Source organism: Montipora capricornis, chromosome 10 (assembly GCF_036669925.1).
Source record: "Montipora capricornis isolate CH-2021 chromosome 10, ASM3666992v2, whole genome shotgun sequence".
NCBI classification, from domain to species: domain Eukaryota; kingdom Metazoa; phylum Cnidaria; class Anthozoa; order Scleractinia; family Acroporidae; genus Montipora; species Montipora capricornis.
Window position 1 is genome coordinate 11,038,851 of NC_090892.1, and position 22,500 is coordinate 11,061,350.

General features: G+C 41.7%; 1 protein-coding gene across 5 annotated transcripts in view; it reads left to right on the plus strand.

Annotated features, from left to right (window-relative positions):
* LOC138018532 (uncharacterized) overlaps window positions 1-22,500 on the plus strand; it is a 32,724-nt gene that overhangs the window by 373 nt on the left and 9,851 nt on the right. The window contains exons 1-12 of one of the 5 annotated variants that reach the window (XM_068865191.1): window positions 1-6,850; window positions 8,470-8,541; window positions 9,270-9,327; window positions 10,442-10,453; window positions 11,626-11,673; window positions 12,991-13,124; window positions 14,331-14,426; window positions 15,875-16,026; window positions 18,255-18,356; window positions 19,997-20,136; window positions 20,990-21,149; window positions 22,417-22,498. The exon at window positions 1-6,850 is cut by the window's left edge and continues 373 nt beyond it. In XM_068865191.1, coding sequence (XP_068721292.1) covers window positions 294-6,850; window positions 8,470-8,541; window positions 9,270-9,327; window positions 10,442-10,453; window positions 11,626-11,673; window positions 12,991-13,124; window positions 14,331-14,426; window positions 15,875-16,026; window positions 18,255-18,356; window positions 19,997-20,136; window positions 20,990-21,149; window positions 22,417-22,498 — 7,613 coding nt within the window. In that variant the 5' untranslated portion in view covers window positions 1-293. The remainder of the gene's footprint in view (window positions 6,851-8,469; window positions 8,542-9,269; window positions 9,328-10,441; window positions 10,454-11,625; window positions 11,674-12,990; window positions 13,125-14,330; window positions 14,427-15,874; window positions 16,027-18,254; window positions 18,357-19,996; window positions 20,137-20,989; window positions 21,150-22,416; window positions 22,499-22,500) is intronic. The other 4 variants (XM_068865195.1, XM_068865193.1, XM_068865192.1 and 1 more) reach the window with 4 other exon arrangements.

The window sequence follows — 22,500 nt, forward strand, 5'->3', positions numbered from 1 at the left end:
GAGCTACGTAGGTAAAGGCCGACGGAGTTTTTATTCAAGAATTTTAACTTTCTGTTTACACACGGCTGAAGTAATGGACATTTCTGTGGTTTTAATCTGTCAAACTTTGTTTGAAGAGCGCGTCTTGGACCTGCCCATTATCACAACATCACACCTAGAGTGATCGGCATGGCATATTATGCTTGTTATGGCGTACACAAGTCGCACACAAAATTGAGTGGAAAAACAGACGTCATGGTTTGATAGGCCGTTTTATGATCTTTGTGTTGGCAAAGTAGATTTTGGAAATCTGAATGGCTCAATTCCCAACGTATATTTCTCGACTAGATCCCCAGTTTCGGCGTTTTGTTAGCGTTGTCAATGTCCACTCTTCGTCGGAAAATTCCATATCGAAGGACGATTCGTCTAAAGACGGAGCGGCATCTTTGCAATCTACAAGCTCGTTCTCTGACTCGAACCAAGAGGTTCTCTCTGTTGACGCTTACACTGAAGAAGACTGGCGTCGAGCTCGGCGTGCACAGAGTCAAGTTTCCGAACTTTTCTTGGAGTTCGTGAACATTCTGAGCAGTGACAGCGACACGTCCCTCGGAAATTATCGCGATACTGGGTTTTCTTCTTGTACTTCGAGCTGTCCAGGACGAGAGGGAAATCCGCATTATATCCGTAACTCGGAGCAACGGGAAGGTCACGCAGGAATTAGGGATGATTGCTTTGAAGATGATTCTGTATTTTGGAGTGATGACTACGATGAAAATTTTCATAAACAACAGAGAAGTGATCAGTGTTTGCAAAAGCGGCCCGCTATGGTGAACAAAGAGGTAGAGACATTAGATTGGCCTCTTGGCGGGTCCCTTTCTAGTCTGGATAGAGGTAAAACATACTGCAATGAAACACAGGGACAATTAGAGAACGTCAGCGATACTAAACCGCGTGACACTTGGAAGGAAGACAATGCTGGTGCGTTCTCACTGCGCAAAGACCGTGACACCGTTGGCGCACAGAACATGTCACGTCAGTCAACTAGAAGCTTGGATGAATTGTCCTCTGTGGAGTCAGAGTCGGGCTACGCTCCGGATTTTATCGAAGATGGCTATTCGTCCACAAGTAGCGCTGACAGCAGCCTTGTGTGTTTCGCGCTTGTAGGCAAGAACGGTGATGAGGGAGCGAAGAGAAAGTTGGCTTCGAGAGGTACCCACCCAGAGGGCAAAAAGAAGCAGAGACGTGGCAAAGTAGATTCAGAAAACCTTCAGTCCGGAAATAGTAAGAGAGATCCCGGACTTAAGGCGTGTGTCGTGGCCGGGATATCAGGGGGACCTGCTGTAAGAGTCTTCCGAGATGAAGATCCGAAGATATCAAAGAGACCAAAATCAAAGTCTGCTCCGAAATATCCACCTGAAGATTCCCGGCGCTATTTTGCAATGGTGGATGATGACTTCAGCGATCAAGGCGCCTCCAGAGGGCTACCGTTTGAGCAAGAGAGGGCTGCAGTTACTGATCGTGAGTCTGTATTTGCCTTGTTTGCCTCCCCGGGAAATCCGTCGAAAAGGGATGAACAAGCTAAGAGAAAGCGGGATACAGAAGAAGCGATTGTCCGCGGTCCAGCAGGTGTCCGTCCCCACGAACAAGTTTTACTTGGCCATTCTGGAAATTGGAGTCAGAAAAAAGCTCACTTCAAGGAAACTGCGGGTCCTCTCAAATCAGAGGTAACTGTCGCAGACAAGAGTGCCGGAAAACGGGATGATTCATCTTCAAGGAACGGAAAAGTAACGTTTCACCACAAACCTTACAGGCGCGGCGAATTGGATAACCTTCCCAAAAGCAATTGGATGGGAGTTTCAAAGGAAAGAGTTGATTCTGACCTCATGTCAAAACAGACACCAAGAGGAGGACACGGCATGTATGAAGGCTCTGGCGCAGGCAAACAACCGTCTGTTGGTGCCCAGATGAAGCGAGTTCCTGGAAATTTGTCTAATAGTCAGGTCAAGTATAGGAATGTTAAAGATAAAGTAGATTCTTTCAAGCTGCAATCAGCGGAGAGGCAAGCTATCGGTAAGCCTGCATTCGGTCGCCAAAGACAAGGTGATAACTTAGAAGAAACCAAACCGCAAGATGTGACGTATGAAAGGGCACCGCGAAATGATGCTCCTCAGCCGAAACGCCCAGGTGCACGAAAAACGTCCGAAGAAAGAGTATCCGATTGGTTTCCAAGAGAACGAGTTTGGGTGAGGAATAACACGAGCGAATGTGCTTTCTCCGAAATACGTGGAGATAAGAAGGTAAATGATCAATGTCCACCATTAAAACCAGACGAGTCGGCCCTAACAAATGAAAACGTGGAATATAACACGACTATTCAAAGCGATGAAGCTTTGTTGGAGAAAGATTCTTCCAACAAAAATTTTACTGATACGATCACGGAGGCCGAATTCGTGATTCCTGTCAGAAAAACTATCCATAAGACCATTCAGGGCTTCACTTTGGATGACAGCTATGTTGAAGGGGAAACCAGTTCGAAGAAAGAAGACCATGTTGCTGTAGCGATTGAGGGAGAAAAATCTTTAATAAATAAAGCCGAAAATGGTGTTATGCGAGGTGAAGATAAGGAGGTACCTGTCAAGATTCCACCGGAAAGCCTTCAAGAAAAAGTAGGACGAAAGAGAGAAAAAGAAACAGAGTTAGTTGAGCACGGAAAGGCCGTCAAGATAGATAACATGAGAAGAAAAAGGATTTCCGATGCAGGTGTGAGCAATTTTGCCGATGAGGATCGGGGATTGACGTCTGGAGAAAAGTCGGGTATCTTTACAGCTGTATCCAGTGTTGACAGAGGGAGTCACGGAAGCGACGTGAGTGACACCAGCTTTTCATCGCAAACGCCAGACGAAATCGAGTATCCTGTAGTGGAGAAAACGCGCGAGGACCTGCGGGATTCTGAAGCTGAACTCATTAAAAGCAGGCGGCAAAAAGCTCAGCTTGTGACAGACCAACTCGTGGGTGGTCTCTCTCGGCGTCCCAGGTCACCGAAAACACGGGAACCGAAGTTCAATCTCGTCAATAACAGGAAAGTCAGCGAGAAAGAAAGACGGGCAACAGATCGTTCAGTTGAGAGCAACATGCTTTTGGAAACATCAAGCAAGAACTCTGAATTGTGCCCAAAGTTGAAATGTGATTTGTCTCCTCGAAGTGAAAGTACTGATAGACCTTCTGGAGATTTCGAAAGAGCTGGTAAACCTGTGGCAAGAAATAGCGATGATCCGTCACTGAGAATTAAGCCAGTAATTGAAGGGAATGGGGAAAAATCCATTACAAAAAAAGAATCAGGGACACAGCCCTTTTTAGAAGATGAAAGTCTTATAAACAAGGAGAACGTTGAAGATGTCAACAGTAAAAATTACGCCGATGTCTCCTCAGGAGAAGATATTAGTCGGGCAAAATGTTTTGTCGAAGAAGGTGTGACCTTTACTCCTAGCTCATCTTGTGGACAACGAAGTCAGAGTTGGCAAAAAGACAAGACTATGGAAACGTGGCGATCTGCCGTTCAACGTAATGAAAGTAAAGTGTCTTCTTTTCCGGTAGAAGACGGTCCCTTTTGCGGAGAAGCAGTTCAAAGTTCTGATAAACAGGCAGAAACAGCTTTGGCTTTGCATGGCAAAGAAACGACAACAGTGGTGATGCCACTTGACATGACGGGAAAGTTGGAAGTAAAAGATTTTAGACAGGATGATGAAAAGCTGACCAGAACAGACTCGCCGCCTGAGGACAAGTCGCGGGATAACCGAGTCTCAATTGGTACAAGTCTCTTGTGCGCAAACGATTTATCCGAAAGACGTGGCATAGCGGAAGATATATGTTTTGTCGATGGCAACGAAATTTACCCTGAAGCTGGAGCCTTACCTACAGAAGCTACATTGGAGTTGAATCCGCTAGGTGTTCAAGAGCGGCCGGCACAATTTGCTCAGGATAACGAAGCTTTGTCGGACTACGATACTGAGATTAAATTTTTAGAAGGAATGGCTCTTAACGAAATTGGTTGTTTTGCTAAAGACGTGGGCAACAATGCAACAGCATCACGTAACACTGAAGTTGAAGAAGTCGTCTGCACATTCGACGGGCTTGACCATGGTCCTCTGCCAATGAATAACCCGACAAGGGACCTCCTGAGTGAGACCTCTTCTGGAAAGAGCCATTCCAAGCTAGTCGGAGAAAAACGAGTTTTAAATGTGGCTGTCAGTGGCCAACATAACCTCCACATCCACGAAAGAGAGGACAAAGCTGAAGCAGGGGACCCAGTAAATGCTTCCAAGGTTCATTTTGGTAAACTGCTGGTATGCGATGGAAAATCGGTATGTGGAACAAGTAATCACGCGTCCTCACAGGGGCACAGTGAGAATGCATTAAAATCAGAAACCCATGAAGGTGTTTCTTGCAATGAAGACATCCACTGCGATTGCCTACAACAGTATCTGCTTCAAGGCTGGAATTCGGAAGGGAAAAGAAATCATCATGAGATGCCAGAGGCCTCATCCACAAGGCACGATTTTGATGCTGGTTTTGAAGGCAAATCCGCAGAAAAACCCGCAAGCGCCGCTTTTGTTGGAAAGGTTTTAGAAAAGGAACGCCAAGTTGCTGTGATAAAAGAACTTGGTGATCAACCAGTGTATGAAAATAAGGGAAACCAGACTTCAAGTCCATACCACTTTGTGAATGCTGAATGTCAAACAAATGTGCATCTTGAGGTCTGTTCTGAAGGATCACGCCTCCAGCAACATGATGTTGAATGCCAGACCGAACTTTTCTCCAAAGCTTTAGCCAGCGTGGGTGTCCAGGTCGAAGTTCCTGGCACTTCCTTCGAAGACGAAAGCCAGCATTGGGAGGCGTTGCTAAGGGATGACATGGTTCGTGGAGGGCGTGGCATCGACGGGGACCGAGAAAATGTGCCGGATTGTGAACTTCCCGTGACATCATCAAAGGGAAGCCAGGTAGATGCTGATATCAAGAAACGCGACGTCATTGGATCTTCACACCAGCCTATCTTAGACAATGGGGAATTGCAGATGTCAAGAAATGATTTCCCTGAGTATGTTAACGGAGAAATTTCTACTGCAGACTACGACTCGCGTCCAGTTGTTTCCGTCGTGAGCAAAGAGAGCCAAACGTCGCTAGAAAATATGTATGTGGCAACGTCAACCCAGTGCGATTTGTTGACTGTTCAAAGCAGCAAAAACGAGGCAACAATGAAAGGTGATGAGAAAGGATGTCAAACGTCTCTGGACGACGATCTAATTCTTGCCGTTTCGAAAGAATGTCAGACCTCCGCTCTATCTCGTGCTACTGAAAAGGATAAAATCACTGGCATAGAGACTACAACTACAATCTCGTACCAAAGCAAAGAGTGTCAAACACTTTTGGATGATTCGTTTCTTGTCAAGGCGTTGAAGGAATTCCAGACTACTTTGTCACGTTGTACTCCTGAGGAGCCTGAAGTTGCAGTATTAGGGATAAAAGTCACAGGGGATAAAAAAGAAACATTGGAAGCTGTGTCGTCCATTCCTGCTCTACAGACGCAATGCCCTCTCTCGGGTTCCGATCTCTTTGGAGAGTGTCCAGGGCTGAAAGAGGAGAACGAAAAGGTCTACGAAAGCAAAGAAACTCAAACAATTGTCGACTCTGATCTTCTTTGTGCAACTACAAAGGGATGTCAAACCTCTCAAGAAAATTTAGAGGTGGAGACTAACACATCCTTTGAGATCAAGGAGTGCCAAACATTGCCTACATACGACCTACTTCTTGCATCGTCTAAGGCGTGTCAGACTTTGATAAAAGAGATTGAAATATCCCACCAACATAAAGAGTGTCAAACATTTCCGGACCTCGGCCTTGTTCCTACATCATCAAAGCGATGTCAGACCCCTTGGCTTGTAACTTCCGAAGAAGTTGGAAAGATGACGAAAACAACTCAGCGTGACATAGAATGCCAAACTCTTCTGGATGCCAAGGATGTTCTTGCTACATCAAAGCAATGTCAAACTGTATGGGTCAACAACTTGAAAGAGAATGAAAAACTAGGAGAAAAGGAGGAAATATCGAAGACGAACAAAGAGTGTCAAACAGAGACTTTTTTTGAAATTCCCGTGCAATCTTGCCCTGAAAGACCGAATGGGATTCAAGCCATCAAGAACAACAGCAAAGAATGTCAAACGGATACGTCGTGTATTCATTTGGCGGCATTGTCAAGGAGAGCTGATGCCGTCTCAAACAGCACCCAGACTGAAGACAGTCCTCCAAGGAACAATTCAAATTGCCAGTCTAAAGATAGTCAAACTGCCGTCATTGTATTATCTTCAAAAAGTTGTCAAACTTCAAGCTCAGAATCTTCCGTTAATTGTCATGACAGAGAAAGCCAGACTGTTCCTGAAGGTGACGTTGACCTTCTGTCATCGAAAGAATGCCAGACAATGCCCTATTCTCTGGAAGAGCTACAGTTTTTGATTGGCCACGTAAAAGGTTTAGAAGATGTGAAGCTCTGTAACGTTGCACAGGCTGAAGAGTCATCCGATACTTCTCGTTCGCTTCCTATGGGGGTTTTCCAAGATGCCAGCCATCCTTCCTGTGATGGGGAAGCACTCGGCGACGATGAAGCAGCCATCTTTGACTTAACATCGCATGGTCGTGGAGGTGACACCCGACTTTATCAAACTGCTGCCAAATCAGAGCGTTTACGAGCAGACTCTCCGTTTCCAGTTTATTTCACTGAGGTTGGCTGTCAAGCTGTGTTATGCCATTGTGGAAGTTTTTTTGATGAACGTGAAAACCATGATACTTGTTCTAGCGTGGCAACAGACAACCAAATCGGGTATTTTTTATGTTTTCGTGCTTTCGTGAATAGTTTGGTTTTAATACTTGACCATTTACCATTTAAAGTGATTTATTTAATCAGCAGTAAGAAAAGCATACCCGGAGACGACAAATTAACTGGAAAGATCAATTGAGTATTTAAGCTAGGAAATGTGTGCTAAGAGATAGTTACTCGGACGTATTAAGAAATCGAACGAATGACTTTCCGATCAGTAGCGGGTTTCTCTATCACTCACCTACAGGAGACATCTGTTAGCCTTAAAGAAGTTGACTTCCGCGGTAAGGATAACATTAGGGACCTTACGATTCAAGACTGCAACGTTGACGAAACTTCAAATTTGGTGATTTCACGTCGTCGTTATGCAGAGAACCGCAAAAATACGTGCAGCAGGATTATTTATGCTCTTTTAACCAATGATATCATTGTTTTATGGTGTTGTTATTGCCGTCGCTGTCATCGTTTCTTAAGCTCCTTCTTGGATTACTTTCGAAACACAGGCCATATTTTCACGAGCGGTTTCTCAGGTAGCTAAGCGAGTGACAACCGAAAATTCCGTGAAAACAGTTCCTTTCCCAACTTGCTTAAAGTTAAGGACGGTGCCTACTATTGCTATGGCGCATACGTTCTGCGCATCTCGAGACACTCGGATTTCATATGGGTGATGCTCATTAATACAGGAATATTCTTGCACGGTTCAAAACTATGCAGAGAAAGCAGAACTTAGCAAGTGCTCTTGGTATTCAAAAAGAAAATTGGGGGTAACGATGCATTTTTCAGAGATAATTAAGCTTCAATTTGGAAAAGAGCGACATACATTGCTTTGTATTTCAAAGCTTTTTACAAATATTGTTGATTAATTATCTTCGAAAAATGCGTGGCTACGCCCAATTTTCTTTTGGATTTCAATAACACTTGTTAAGATCTGCTATTCCCGCATATTCAGTAAACCGCGCAAATATACCTTTGAATTACTAGGCACCGTCCTTAAGCGTGTCGGCAAATTTCAGTAGCATTCTCATTAAATTAAATTACTTTCGGCCAATGAGGAGTTGCTTTGCGGTTTTTCAAATCGGAAATACAACAGGCGTGCTATTTTTATTATTTTTATTATTGTTTTGGCACGTGCTCTCTCCTCACTTAATCTTACCCTTGAAAACATGTATCATTTTTAAGTTGTTCAACGAAGTCTTCAAACAAACCACTTTCACGAATGTTAAGCGAGACAAAGGCTGTGATGAAAACACGGCCATAATCATCCTGCTCGCTCTGCATGGCACGTGCGTTTTACCCTTTTGATACCAAATGCACGTTCTGTTTTGGTGCACAGAGCACGTGCGTCTTACCTTTTAAGGCAAAAATGCGTGTGCGCTGCACATGTGGGCGTTTCATTGCATTTGAAATCACCAAATTTAAGTATCTGCGGAGAACATGAGCAAATAACAGTAAATTAAGAATTCGTTTTCTTCTTTTCTTTCTTTTCTACTTCAAAAATGAAATTCGTCCGTAATACCGAGGTTCCATTAAGCGGGGAGTCTTCAAGGCGAGAGTTGACTCCCTAAATTTTGCCATTCCTTGCGAATGCACTTCTCCTGACTCTTACTGCATTCTCTTTGTAGGGCGGCCATGCGTGTGTCTGAGGGTATGCAAAAAGAGCAAGCCAGTCTCATAAAGCAGCTAGACATTCTCAGGTAAGCGATCGAGAAGAACTCTCATCTTATGGGGATGAAGTCTGCAGTGGATTGGGAGTTTACTTTTGACGAAGTCGCTTATTGGTGTATTAGGTATATGGTCTGCAGTGTAGAGGGGAATGAGTATTGTACTGTAACCATATTAGCAACAAAAAATTAGAAATGCCGGGATTAAATAATGCATTGCATCTTGTGAATTTTGTTGATGAGTAGCGTGGTAGCCTCTGTATTAATTGTGAGATTTAGCATCGCTTTTACGGCAAACGTTAGGCTAAAATTTGCGTTTTTACCAAAATCAAAAAAAAAAATTCTTTGATCGTAGTTCATTTTTCCTTGTTAGAGCAGTTTTGAAATGACTGTCGAAAGTAATTGTTGCGCTTGGTGATTGGTTTAAAAATCCCGTGCCAGTTTATCAACCAATGAGAAGGAAAACCAAAACCAATTGCGACTTGTACGCGCGATTTTTCCCGCGCTTTGAGCAAGTTACACGGAATTGCTACGAATTTGGATTGGTTCATTGCGCAGTTTGCACCTGCTGTGATTGGTCGAAATAATGACTTTGGTATTTTTTTTACGACACTCAATTGAAAACCACTCTACCAAGTAACATCCCAAATGAGAGAGAAGTTACATGCTTTTACGACAACCAACAGCCCGCCGTGTGACGTTTTCCGTTTCACGCAGACGCCACGCTAAATCAGCTCTCTAATGACTTTTTTCGTTGTCAGGGATATGAATCAGAAACTCAGGGATGACAAGGACGCGATTGAGGCTGCGCACGAAGCGGTAAGTTTGGTGGCCATTTTAGTCGGCTTTTAGGGGTAGGGTAAGGGTCAGCAAAACGTGCCTCTGCCTGGCATGGACGGGGTGAAAATCTCTTAAAAGCACTATAAGGTTTCTAATTCCGTTTTATGAAAAAGTTGTTTGCATTTTTAAGCAACTGTGTTGGGACAGTTTATCCTGTGAAAAATGCGTATATATTTCACGTGAAATAGGCTAGGGTAGTGTTATAGCAATGACTTTCGTTTGATCATGAAATTCTATGAAGACTCACAGAGGTTGGGGCTGTGTTAGGTAGGGGACGGGAGGGGTGGAGGATGTGGGCTACGGGCTGCAAGAGACCTTACAATCTATGACGGCGACTTCCACGAAAACGTCATTTATTATTGCCACTTTCTCAGTGTTTCGTGATTATTCCAGTTTGCTCATCTTCGACAAACTATATCCGAGCTATCCAGGAACTGAATTAGGAAGAACAGTGTTAAAACTAAGAGAGAAAATAAAACACTGGCCGTTGTGTCGTCGCGTCTTCCTTATAACTTGAAATTTGGTCATTTCACGTTGCATATTTGCAAAGAACGGGAAAGAAATATAACAAACTTCAAAGCGCACGTGCAGAGCAATTGTTTTGCTCATTGAAGTCTATTGTTTGGTGGCGTTCTCGCTAACGTTGCCGTCCTGGATCGCAAAGTCGCTACAGTCGCACCGCCAACCTCGTTCCCAGCGTCTCTCTTCTTCCCTTCACCGGAAGGGAAGAACAGAGACCCTGGGAACCAGGCTGTCGCACCGCCAGTTTTCGTACATACCAGCTTCACACAGAGCCTATGAAACCACTACTGACGTCAAGAAAACACGCACGGAAATCTATCCAACGCATTTCGTTTGCATTGCGTTCAAAAACAACACACCCCGCTTTCTACTTGTCATCTCCTTCGCTATACTTTCCAGTCTTTTTTATTCCCCTACTGTTAAATAATGGAAGTAACGAAGTAACAAAAAGAACTGAACTAGCAATTTCTTAATTTAGTAACATTAATAATGCCATTTAACTAACTGACTTGTTTTTGCCAATGCTTTATTGCGCATGTGCGGATTGTCTCCTTCTGGATTGCCCTGACAGATGCTAATGGCTGTATGTATTTGTTTATTTTTGGCTTTTGTTTGTTTGCTTTGCTTTTTGGTTTTGTTAAATTTTGCTATCAGCATTTCTTAACCTTAGCGTTTATTGCAGTGCATAGTTTTCATCAAAGAGTAATTTGTTTTTTTTGTGAAACAACGAAGACTCGCGATTCTTCGTAAGTGTAAATAAATGCTGAAGGTTAATTTTCAAGGCTCTGTTCTTAACTTACCCACTTAAAATGAAAGTAAAAGTTGAAGATACTTTTGCAAGTTAATACTAATATTGTTATTGTTTCAATTAGTTAATCCCTTTCGGTTGTAAATTTTGTTCCGCGTAAAAAAAGCCGGACGTACTAATCTAAAGCACGAGGCAAAAACATGCCATTATCTACATTCTCTCCTAACGTTGAGCTGACGAAAGTTTGTTTAAATGACAGTGATGTATTTCCTTCTTTTAAGTTAATTTTCATACCACCCTAAATTTCAAATAAAGCCTTTGATTTATTCTTATCAATCATCATTTTGTGTAATGCCGTGGCTGTTAAGCCCAGCAATGCACAGGTAACCCAAATTTCGCGGTTGAACATTTACGCGGGAGTTTTAGCACTGCACGTGGCAACAGAAAGGAAAATTGCACGTTGTTAAAAAACGCCGTTAATGCAGGCATGTTTTGCATTCCCCTTGATTTTTGTGCTGTCCACTGTGTAGAAACAATTTGGAAACATTTGTTCCCATCGTTGTCGAGGTTCTGTGTGGATAGGTGAAACCATAGGGAAACGATAGATGAAAACTATTTTGTTCGTTTTAACCGAGATGAAAATCAAGAATTTGAAAATGCATTACAGCAATACGTCACCTATTGTCATTAATGTGTCAACCAGATATCTACTGGCCGTAGAAACAGAGGATTCTTTTGTTGTTTGGTTGGCAAAATTTAAATATCAAACGAATTGTTTATAAACAGTGAAGTTTCCTATAGAGGACAAGACCTTAATTTCTTGGGGGTGGTCCCTTCACCGCAGTTATCGCCGTTGGCTAAAACTCCTACTTCCTCCGCTATGCTTCTGTGGAGCATTCGATTCAAGCTGTTTGACGTAAACCGATTTAAATTTTCTTTTGTCGTCATAAGTAAACATACAAGTAAACGTAAAATTAAGTTTCTAATAAACACTACTTGTTAAACAGAAGAAAGAGAGAGGCAACAGTCTCAGCGATGAGATTGAGGAAGCCGAGGTAAGCGAAAGATAAAAAGTAATCAACACCGAGGTTCTTTAAACTAGTTTTAAGTAACTTTTCTTCTTACAACTCTTGTCGAGTACGGGAACTATTGTACCTATGCCAAGCTCTATAAAATGCAGCCGTGCAAACCTTAATTAACAGCGGCATTGAAAGCATTTACTGACATTCTGAACTTCCCATCTCATTGGTGACTGTCTTTGTGTGTCTTAAACTTAAAATGTGGCTCTCTTTAAGCGCAAATCAATCCACCTTTAATAGAACTTAATTCCGCTTAATCTTTAAGTTTAAAAGATGTCAACCGTTTCAAAAGAAAACATCTAGTCTGCTCTAAATAATAAGCACTGAATCCGTATTGTTAATAGACCATTTTACAGTTGTGTGCTTAGTTACCTGGCCTTTGAATGTAAGTGAGGCTGGAGTTGATTTTGCTTTGATAGATACCTCACTGCTTTTCTTATGTAAATTCCTATAATTAGCATGAGAACAAGGTTTCTATCAAAGCAAGGTCAACTCCAGCCTCACTTTCATACAAAGTCTATGTTAACTAAGCACACAACTGTAAAATGGTCTATTGGTATAATTGCAAAGGTGATTATTGAAAATTCTCTCCGCTGATTGGTTGCTTTTGAGGAGATTATTACGCGATATTCACGTAAGCGGTTTTTTTTTTTCAAAATGGCCGCAAGTCGAGGTGACAGACGAAGAAATGAACTGTTTTAAAGAAAATGCATATTTTTCAAATAATCACCTTTGTAATTATACTAAAACAATTATTCACCTCAGGCTCGGTGAATATCAGTGAATAAAAACCTTGATTCACCGCGTTTTTGCACCTCGCCTTTGGCGAATAATTATCTGTTAACACTGAAAAATGTGAAAATGTCAAAAAATAACACCTTGAAATCCGCACAGGACAAGTAAATTAAAAACTGAACTCCAAACCCCTCTCCGACTCTACATCAGTAGTCCATTTCTTTTCTGAAATCTATCTTTTGTACTTATTTCTCGTACGTATGTTTGGGATTGGAACATTTAGTCCTATAAATTGTGACGGCCCACGCTCATGGTTGTGACGGGTGTGCCTTCGCCTTTGCTGGGATCATGTCTTTTATATCATGTCTTTTAGGAGAATGAGCCATTAGATCCTGGGAGTTGAAGAGTTAATTGAAGAAACACCTTGTTTAATTTTATCGAGTATTTCTTCAAACCACGACACAGCACGATTCCTAGATTGCCAGCTAGAGTGAAAAGGATTCAATTTCTAACAGGCCTTGTTTTAATCAGTTCCATTCCATTCTCTCACGCTTCTAGAAAAAGAGCAAGGTTTCTCGTCAAGGCTCGCAGATGTCCAGGTACTTGAGGAGAAAACGGAATGCGGGCCCTGGTGAGACGTGGGGAAATCAGACTTCAATGGGATCGCTCAGTGAGGATGATACAGACGGAAGGTTTGTTTGGATTGGCTTTCATGAAAGGATAGTAACTTCGCGAAAATCTTTCCTTACCATTGCCTAGTTCCTAGGTCTCTGTTTTTCATCGCGGTCCATCCGTTCCCGGTCACGTGGTCTGAGCCCTCGTCATGTTGACGTCACCAGAAAGGATTGGCACTCAAGGGCTATAGATGGTTTTCAATCACTTGATGAAACGGTTATGTTGGTGCACAAAAAAGTGTTTTGCATTATAATAGAGTCAAATTCCCAAGAGACTTTTTCCTCAATTGTTCTGTGCATCAACATGGCTGCTCTGACGACAGGTGAAAACCATCTGTAAAGAAAAAGACATGCAAGAACGCGGCGGGGCCTTGTGCCGGCTAGCCTAAAGGCCGGGACACAATAGGCGATAAGTCGCTGCAACATTTCACGGGGACAAAGTCGCTGCAACAATTCGCCTTGTTTGTCACGATTACTTTTGTGATAATCATTGTCGCTGCGATCAGTTGCACGAATTCACAAGTTTGAATTCGTTTGAAATTCCAGTTTGAAACCAGTTTGAATTCGTGCGACTGATCGCAGCGACAAAATTTGCGAAAGCAGCGTTGTCGCACCGCGTGTACACTTCCGGCAACAAGTCGCTGCGACGAAATATATATGAATCGATGAGAGAGCGTCATATGGTCCGCCATATTGAATTAGAAAACTAGTTCACATTCCCCCTCATACGAGATCACTGTGTGTGCACCGAACAGGCGTCGTGTCGCAGCGACTTGTTTTGCAAGTGGTACACACGGAGCGACTTGTCGCCTGGTGTGTCTCGACCCGTAAAAGTCGTTTTGATTAGCTGAAAATCTATTACAAGTTCCAGTCAATCCTCGAGTCTCTTGCAGCTCGGTAGTGGAATCTCTGAAGTTTATTTTCACGACTTTTAACAAGCATCCAAACCTGAAATCGGCATTTCGAAGGTTCGGAGATTATCATATTCTTTTCCGTGTATGCCCGTGTGAAAACAGAAAAAAAGATCACCATTTTAAACTTCGTGATGTTACTCAGATTTTTGAACTTGAATAACCATTAAATTAAATTAAAAGTCTTGAACCCATTTAAACCTCAAGAGATGACTGAAAAGCGTTTTTGTAATCACAAAGGCAATTGAATATTAAAATAGTTAGGTTTGTTAGATCTGTCTACTTTTTTTAAACCTGCCTTAAACCTTCGTAGGCGAGCCTCGAGGCATGGCAAACGTCGCGATATGAAAAAGCAAGGCTCGGTGATGTCTTCCTATTTTGGCATGGCCTCAAATAACAGTCTAAGCGGGTAAGTTAATGTTAACCCGATGTCTAACTTCTCCTTACCGCATTGGCATGTAAGTTGTCACGTTGAGAAGAAATGAAAGAGAAAAAATCTTAATTAACGCAGTTTATCGACCTGTTAAAATTGTTGCACATAAATATCTCATAGCTGCTTATCCAAGTACGATAAACGTTTTGTAGTAACTCTTAAAACGGATATCAAGGATAGATTGGAAATTACCTTAATTAATGTAAAACAAGGATATTAAAGCATTCGTTGGAGGTGAAAAGAGAGATAAACATGATCAACACTGGTGTTCTGAGAAATTACCCTTTTTTAAGATGAATACAATGTTAGATCATAAAAAGAAATTTTCTTTAATTTTTAGACGTTGGCTTGGCTTCGGGGTGCGAAAACTGCTGGGGACTTTTGGGCTTGCGTTCCAGGACTTCTAAAGCCTGGTTTACACTGCGACATCAGCATAAACATAAGCTTAAGCATAATCTGTGTAAACCGGGAGTTACATAAGCACAAGCAGATGCATAAGAAAAAGAAATCGTTTCCATTTTCTTATGCTAATGCTTATGTCACGTTAATAACTGTTAATAACTGTGTAAACCGGTGCAACATACATAAGCATAAAACTGACCACCATTTTGGAAACGTGGCTCGTCTCATTCTCCAGCGAGTTTCTTTCTGGAGCTAACTGCACTTGCGTATGTCACTTCTCTTATGCTTAATGCAACAAGTGTGAACTTCGTGTAGTTTATCCTTATGTCGCAGTGTAAACCAGGCTTAAGAGACGACGGCGGCGGCCATGGTAACGACGCAATTAAAATCAGTATTATTATTATTATTATTATATTATTATTATTGTTTCCTGGCATGAGGATAATAATCGTTCTACACGTGCGGCACGAATTTTAGTACATTTCTTTGTTGCACTGCAAGGAAATATATTAGAATATGTTCCACACGTGCTGCACGATTATCTTGCTGTAGCGTAGCCATTGCCACCAACCGTCCGCGGTCGTCTTTATCTAAACTCCCTGAAATGACTCCAAACCTTTCAGGACAAAAGGCAGTCTTTTATCTTAAAGTTCTCCCAGAGAATGACGAGGCAGTGAATACATGATCACGCTCTTATGTTTAACCTTAAAGCCCTTGACCCGGTTGTTTGAAAGCTGATTAAGTTAATCTGGGATTAGCGCAAACTTTTGTTACACGTTTTCAACTTTTTGGTGAGACTTTCTTTTGCTAATTTTTGTTTTTCAAGATTGACTTCTTCTAATGTAAAGTTTTGCCAAATATCAACGTTGAACAGCATTTGGCAGTAGAGAAATAAACTTCTTGGTTTCATCTGGGATTAGCGTTAATCGGCTTTTGAACAATCGGGCCCTTTGACTGTAGTCTGAATCTTGATGTGTTGAACGCTTGCAGCTAACTAGTAAAATTTCCTTCTTTTCTAACAGGCCTGTTTCTGGCTCTCACCACAAGTCGATAGAGGAAGATGAGGCGGAGTTTGAAGGCGATCCAACTTTAGAACTTGTATCTGACGAAAAAGCTCAAGAATTAGAAGCACCAGCGTGGGCAGCAAAAATAATGTCTTACGTGCAACAAAAAGGTAAACAGGAAGTGTTGTTGCTTGAAATCTCGGATTTTTTTTTCATGTGGACATCCGTGAGTTAACATTGAATTTGTCTCAACGTAAGAGAGACTCGGATCGTGTTCTGTTGGGTAAAAATGAGCCCATTTTTAGGCTCATTTTTTGAAAAAAGGCATCAAACCCAGGAGAACATCTTTAAAACGTCAGCTAGTAGAGACTTCCCTTGTGTTCGCGAGTTTTCTAAGGGCGGGCGCGGGCTCTAGCTGTTAGTGACCGGACGCAGACGGAGAAATCTGGTAATAACTGTTCAACTTGTTACCCCGTTTTAACCTAAGAAGGAGGAGCAACTTCAATCTCTTCATTCCAGAATTATTGGGGTTGTTGACACGATTAATCCCAACAGAAAACTAGTTAACATTTAGACGTTTCTTGACGTTCATCCAAGGAATAGCGTTGTTTTGAGGAGGACAGCAAAGAAAAAAAAACGTCGTAATCCAAAAAAAAAAATTAAATAAAATAAAAGATCCTTTTCTTCTCCTGTGTTTGTAGCTGCATGGTCCTTAATAAATGTTCTCTCCTGAAGAATAACCAATAGAAAAGTAACTTAATGCACTGCATTCGCTCGTCGCTCTCTGGCGTTACATATAATAGGGATTATTTGGGAATTCTACTGGCATGTTGAATTTTGACAAGTGATAAGTAAAGCTCAGAAACTGTGAGCTTACTTGAAGATTGGCCGTATTTATACTAGAGGACGTCCAGATGCATTAAACGTCTGGCCGTAAGTGCGACTAATATAAATACGGGACGCACTTAACTTCGACGGCTAGAAATCAAATTCACGATTTTCTTCGAAATATACTGGGATTTAATCACCAAAGAAATTGTGTGTACTTCATTGCGAAGTGCGTCCCAGTTTAGTGCGTCTCGTCTTTATATTAGGGAGCTTTAGCAACGACAACGGCGACGGCAACGAGAACGTCACAAATTTGCATTTTCTTAATGTGAAAAAACAATTGCTTTGCACACCCTGCGCGTGAATTTTTCATTTTTGTCCATTTCTTTGCCTTCGTCAGCAAAACAGCAACGTGAAAGAACCAAATTTGAGGTTTTATGGGCGACGTCAGCACTTGGAGATAAATTTTCATTTTTTCCTTTGAATTAAGCGTGACTCATACCGATTTCATTCTCAAGGCACTGCCACACCATTGTCATGTTAAGATGCTTTGAATAATCACGAAGCGATTACAATGACGCGAATTTATGTTTTGAGATGACGTTCTCGTGGCCTTTCCCGTCGTCGTTGCTAACAGGGAGCTTACGAAACGACGACGCCGACGGCAACGACGACGCTACAAAACAATAGGTTTAGCGAGCAAAAACAATGGCTCTGCACGCTCTGCACGTGCGTTTTACATTTTGGTACATTTCTTTGCCGTCATCTACTAAATGACGACGTGAAATGACCAAATTCATTGTTCTGTGGAGGACGTTAGCACATAACGATGAATTTTCAGTTCTCTCTCTACGCTCCCAACCCATTCATATCTGAGTTTAATTACTCGCCAGTTAATACACATTTTTAACGCGAAACGACATGAAATAGTTTCTTAGTGATATGAATAACGCGAACAAGTATTTTTAAATGAAGTCCTCGTTGCCGTCGTCGTCCTCATTTCGTAAGCTCCCTAAAGCTCCCTATTAGACGGCTTAGACGTCTGACACAAGTAAGACGTCTGTTAAGTGCTTTCGTTTAGACGGACTTAACTTGGGACGTTTAATTCGTCTGACGTTTAATGCGTCCACCTTATTTATCGTATTTATACTAGTCGTCTAAGACGTGTAAGATGTCGTATACTACCCCATTCACACCAACAAGACATGTTTAATTAAACTGGGTTTAACAAAATAAAAATAAGTCACAGAAAAATGTAGGACTGGCTTTTCCATGAGATTCAGGTTTGTTTCAACACATGCTTTGACCTGTGCTAAATTCGTAGTCGACAAAAGCCAGTAAACATGATTTAAAAAGAAAACACTTTGAAACCGTGTTTAACTAAACATGTTTAAAACATGTTTAAGGTTTGGTGTGAATGGGGCATTGGATGTCTAAGATGTCGCCTTAGACGTCCTCTAGTGTGAAGACGGCCATTCATGCGCAGGCGTTAGGAAAAACTATTACAAGCGAATGGTCTTGTCCTGTATCCAATGCTATCATAAGTATGTGCTTTTTTAACTGGTTGTAGAAACTTCGGAAGAGGACGACGATAATTTGTCTGCGAGCAATGAGGAACTGGAAGAAGACGTTTTTAGGAAAAGAAAACATGAACTGATATCGGCGGCGCCAGGTGAGATAACGAAGTCTTTGATGTTCTTGGTGGAGGTGAAACCTCTCCCAAACATTCAAACGCCTCCACAATACAAACACGAATTTTTCCATTTTGCCATGTTTTGCGGAAGGAAGCAAACTCGGAACTCGCGAGTATTGAACCACGAAAGCTAACCGGAAGTGAACGTTTCTCGTGCAAAGACAGTACTGTAATCTCTACGAGATTTTTAAACTAAACGGCTACTTTGCAATATCAATGTGGAAGTGTCAAGACGAGTTAAAAAGGAAAACATGTTACTTCAGCGACAGCGACGAGAACGTCACAAATTTGCCTATTTATAGTGGGGAAAAAACAATAGCTTTGCACTCCCTGAAGGTGCATTTTTCACTTTTGTCCATTTCTTTGCCATCGTCTGCAAAACAACTACGTGAAATAGCGAAATTTGAGGTTTTATGAAGGATGTCAGCACTTGAGGATAAATTTTCTTTTTCTCCTCTATTAAAATGCTACTATGATCAAAAAAATGACTTTCTTTTTTTCTTCAGATTTTGAAAGTGTGATTGCTTAAAACTTGACTGGCAAAATTTTGAGCTTTGATTTTTATCCAAAGGCTGTTTATTTTGAGTGTAAGTTATGGATTTCATGGTCCGCCATTACTCGCGTTCAAAACTGACCGATTGGACCTCAGAGGGTTGGATCTAGGGAAAGTGACGTCATTTACTCACCAGCTTAAAATTTCAGAGTGTAAACGCAGCTTATTATATATGCAAAACACCAGTTAAAAAGTCTGAAACAAGCGCCCTGGCCTGAAAGCCCGAAAGTCCCGTGCTGCATATTAATTCATTCGCGTACACACAGATTGCAGTCTTAAACTATTGAGTCTTTGACGTTATTTTTTTCTCGATCCAGCTCTCTCAAGATTTTAAAGTTAGTAATGGCGGACCATTAAATAGGAAAATTCCACTTAAAATAAACAGGTGTCTTTTTGAAATCAAGGCTTAAAACTTGGGTCACGTAGAGTTTAGTTAACATAGTTTTGAAATCCAAAGAAAAAGAAAAATTGATGTTTTGGTCATAGTAGCACTTTAAGCGGCGTTCCGACCAGTGTCATTCTTGAGGAACTACCACACCTTTGTCATATTAAACTGGTTGAAATAGTCACGAAGTGATTACAATAACACGAATTTATATTGTGCGATGACATTCTCGTTGCCGTCACCGTCGTCGTTGCTTAAGTTCTCTATGAATTACCAACCAATGTGGCCCGGGTTCGATTCCCAGACTCGGCGTCATATGTGGGTTGAGTTTGTTGGTTCTCTACTCTGCACCGAGAGGTTTTCTCCGGTTACTCCGGTTTCCCCTCTCCTCAAAAACCAAAATTTGATTTGATTTGCGTTAATTTATTAATTTCAATTTACAGTGTCCCCGATTAGTGCTCTACGGCGCTAGGAGACTAGACACTTAAATAAAGTTCCTTTCCTTTCCTTTCCTTTCCTTTCCTGGAACTCTCGGCTATTGATCGACAAATGCCAGTGCATTCCTCGCTCTCTCCAAACTTCCCGTACCTCTCAACACTTGACATTCGCACGCCAAAGCGTGAAACAATAATCGTTTTACAGCTTACAAATTTACTCACTCCTAGCGCGTTTACGTTTAAGGTCGCGGAAGATTAAAAGAAGTAAGAGAAGAATCCGACATGTCATTATCCGAAGAGTTGAGCGACGAGAGTGGCAGTGCTTCGGATGCGACACCCTCTTCACCGCGTGCTGCACCTGTTGGGAAAGACAACATTGGATCTGTAAGTTGTAGTGAAGCTGAAGTCTATAACGTAGAAGTTTCGACCACGAAGTATAACGAAGTCTCGATCTGCGATGGAATGCGGCGCATCCGGTTTATTATCGATTTTAGGACTGCGACTGCTAGAAATTTTTGCGGGGAAAAACGTGGCTGTTCCTTGCACGATCCATGAACCTTAAACATTAAGCCGGAGCAGAAGCACATGACAAGAGAATTTTCATGTTTTTTTATGGGAAACAGCAGTCTGTCGTTCGCCGTTTCAGGTGATCTCCGATACTTAAATCTGCCTGTCGCGTTTGCACATGAGCTCGTCAAGGTCCTTGAACACCGATTTCGATCAAAGTCATCTCTGCTGAATGTTGGCTTAAAGGCGCTGTTACACTGGGACAAGTTGCACGAAACATTGTCCAATGTAACGTACCTTGCGACAGTCAAAAAACGTGCGAGACAAGTTGCAGAAACCGTTGCCTAAAGTAGCATTGTGTTCTACTTTCTGCAACGCTTCACGCAACGTTGCAACGAATCTTTCAGTCATTGCGTAGTGTAGTATCTGTCCTGCAACTTGTGTCGCGACGGTTTGCGGCACCAGCCAATGAAAATTTTCGATCATCGAAAACGATACAAGTTGCAAGAAACGTTTCTTAGTGTAACACCCATCAAGCAAGTTGTTTCGCAATGAGATAACTTTTGCCGGGACAAATTAATTCTGAGACAATTTGGAAGAAAAATTGCCGAGTGTATATCAGCGCCTTAAAGGAAAAACGGCGGCCATGCTGAAGGAGAAAAGGATTCCTTTTTCGGAATTTAATTGTACTTTTATGCAGAAATGTTTGAAGTTATTTCTTACCTTGCAGTTAGACAGAAATGAAGTTGGTATATCTGCCAGTGGTGAACCTTCAACACCAGAACGAGTATTCAAGGTCGTGTTTGTGGGTGACTCTGGTGTTGGCAAATCTAGTTTTATTCACCGCTTTTGTCACGACGGTTGGAAGCCTTCTTTCACTGCAACGATAGGTAACTCAAATGTCTATTAATTTGATAGAAATGTCTAAATGACGAGCGGCCGGCAAGGTTTTCAAATCACTAAAATACTGCCATGTTTCAAAAGTATCCATTCGAACATAAAAAATACCATCACACTCTTTGCTTGTCCCTCCAAATTTTTGCATAAGCATTGTTTTTATTTTCTCTTCGGACTTGTAATGGTCCCAAGAGAAACTAGAAACAGTACTTATGTAAGATTTTGGAGGGACAAACAAAGAGTATCATGGTATTTTTTATATTGGCTTATAGCGCTGATAAACAGTATTTGAGTGAAAGTCCTCATTTTAAAACGGTTAGCATTCAGTTATTTCGTCCTATATCAGTTAGACACGTTGAGAATTTGAAGCCAGTAGCTTGAGTCGTTGGTCGAGTGGTAATTCCCCTTTTCACGGTTAGTTTTTCTTATTTGCATTACAATGTAATCTATTGTAACGTGGATGCGAGGCAATTTCGGGTTAAAACTACAAATTAGCCCGAAACTGCCTCACATACCTGCTAGATTACATTGTAATGCAAATAAGAAAAACTAACCGTGAAAGATGGCGAGATTTCTATCAGAATGCCGGGCGGTCCCGGAAGTGGATTCAACAGATTGACGGCTGTAATTGGCAACTTCTTAGCGGTCTAAACAAAGATAGCATTGAATGAATCGAATATTTCGCGAAGATAGAAACGAAATTGAGAAATTATCGGACAGCCGGACACGGAGTATTTTCAACAACGATCTTTGAGCAATGTTTGAAGTTAAAACTAAAAATAGCGCTTTTGCCACCCAACTTACAGGCCCCAGTAATTTTCCATATCCCTAGGAGAGAATATTATCCTGTGGGTAACAAAGTTGATTTTGATATTGCATATCCTATGGGCAGTGATTTGTTCCGTGGTCGAATTCTCAAAAGAACGCGAATCCATCCTAAATACCATCGGGGGTTTTTCCGGGGCGAACCGAGAACCAATCCTCGGATAGTTGAGAGTTCATAGCCAATCGCAATACTGCGTGTAATTTTTCGCGCCAGTTTAGTCCGAAAAGAACGGATCATTTTTTGTATTCTTTCTAACTCAGATGGTCTTTAGTTTATTCCCTCCATTCTACAATTGAGAGCATAATAACTTGGAAAACAGAGAAGGTCCCGAAAGAACGGACAAACCAGATATTACGCGTGTTCTTATCCCGGAATAGCCTGAAAAGTTTTCTTCCAGATTTAAAAAAGTAATCATTGCTATCGCTTTTTATTAGGTGTCGACTTCCAAATCAGAACGATGACTACACAGGGCAGATATATTGCACTGCAGCTTTGGGATACCGCTGGTCAAGAAAGGT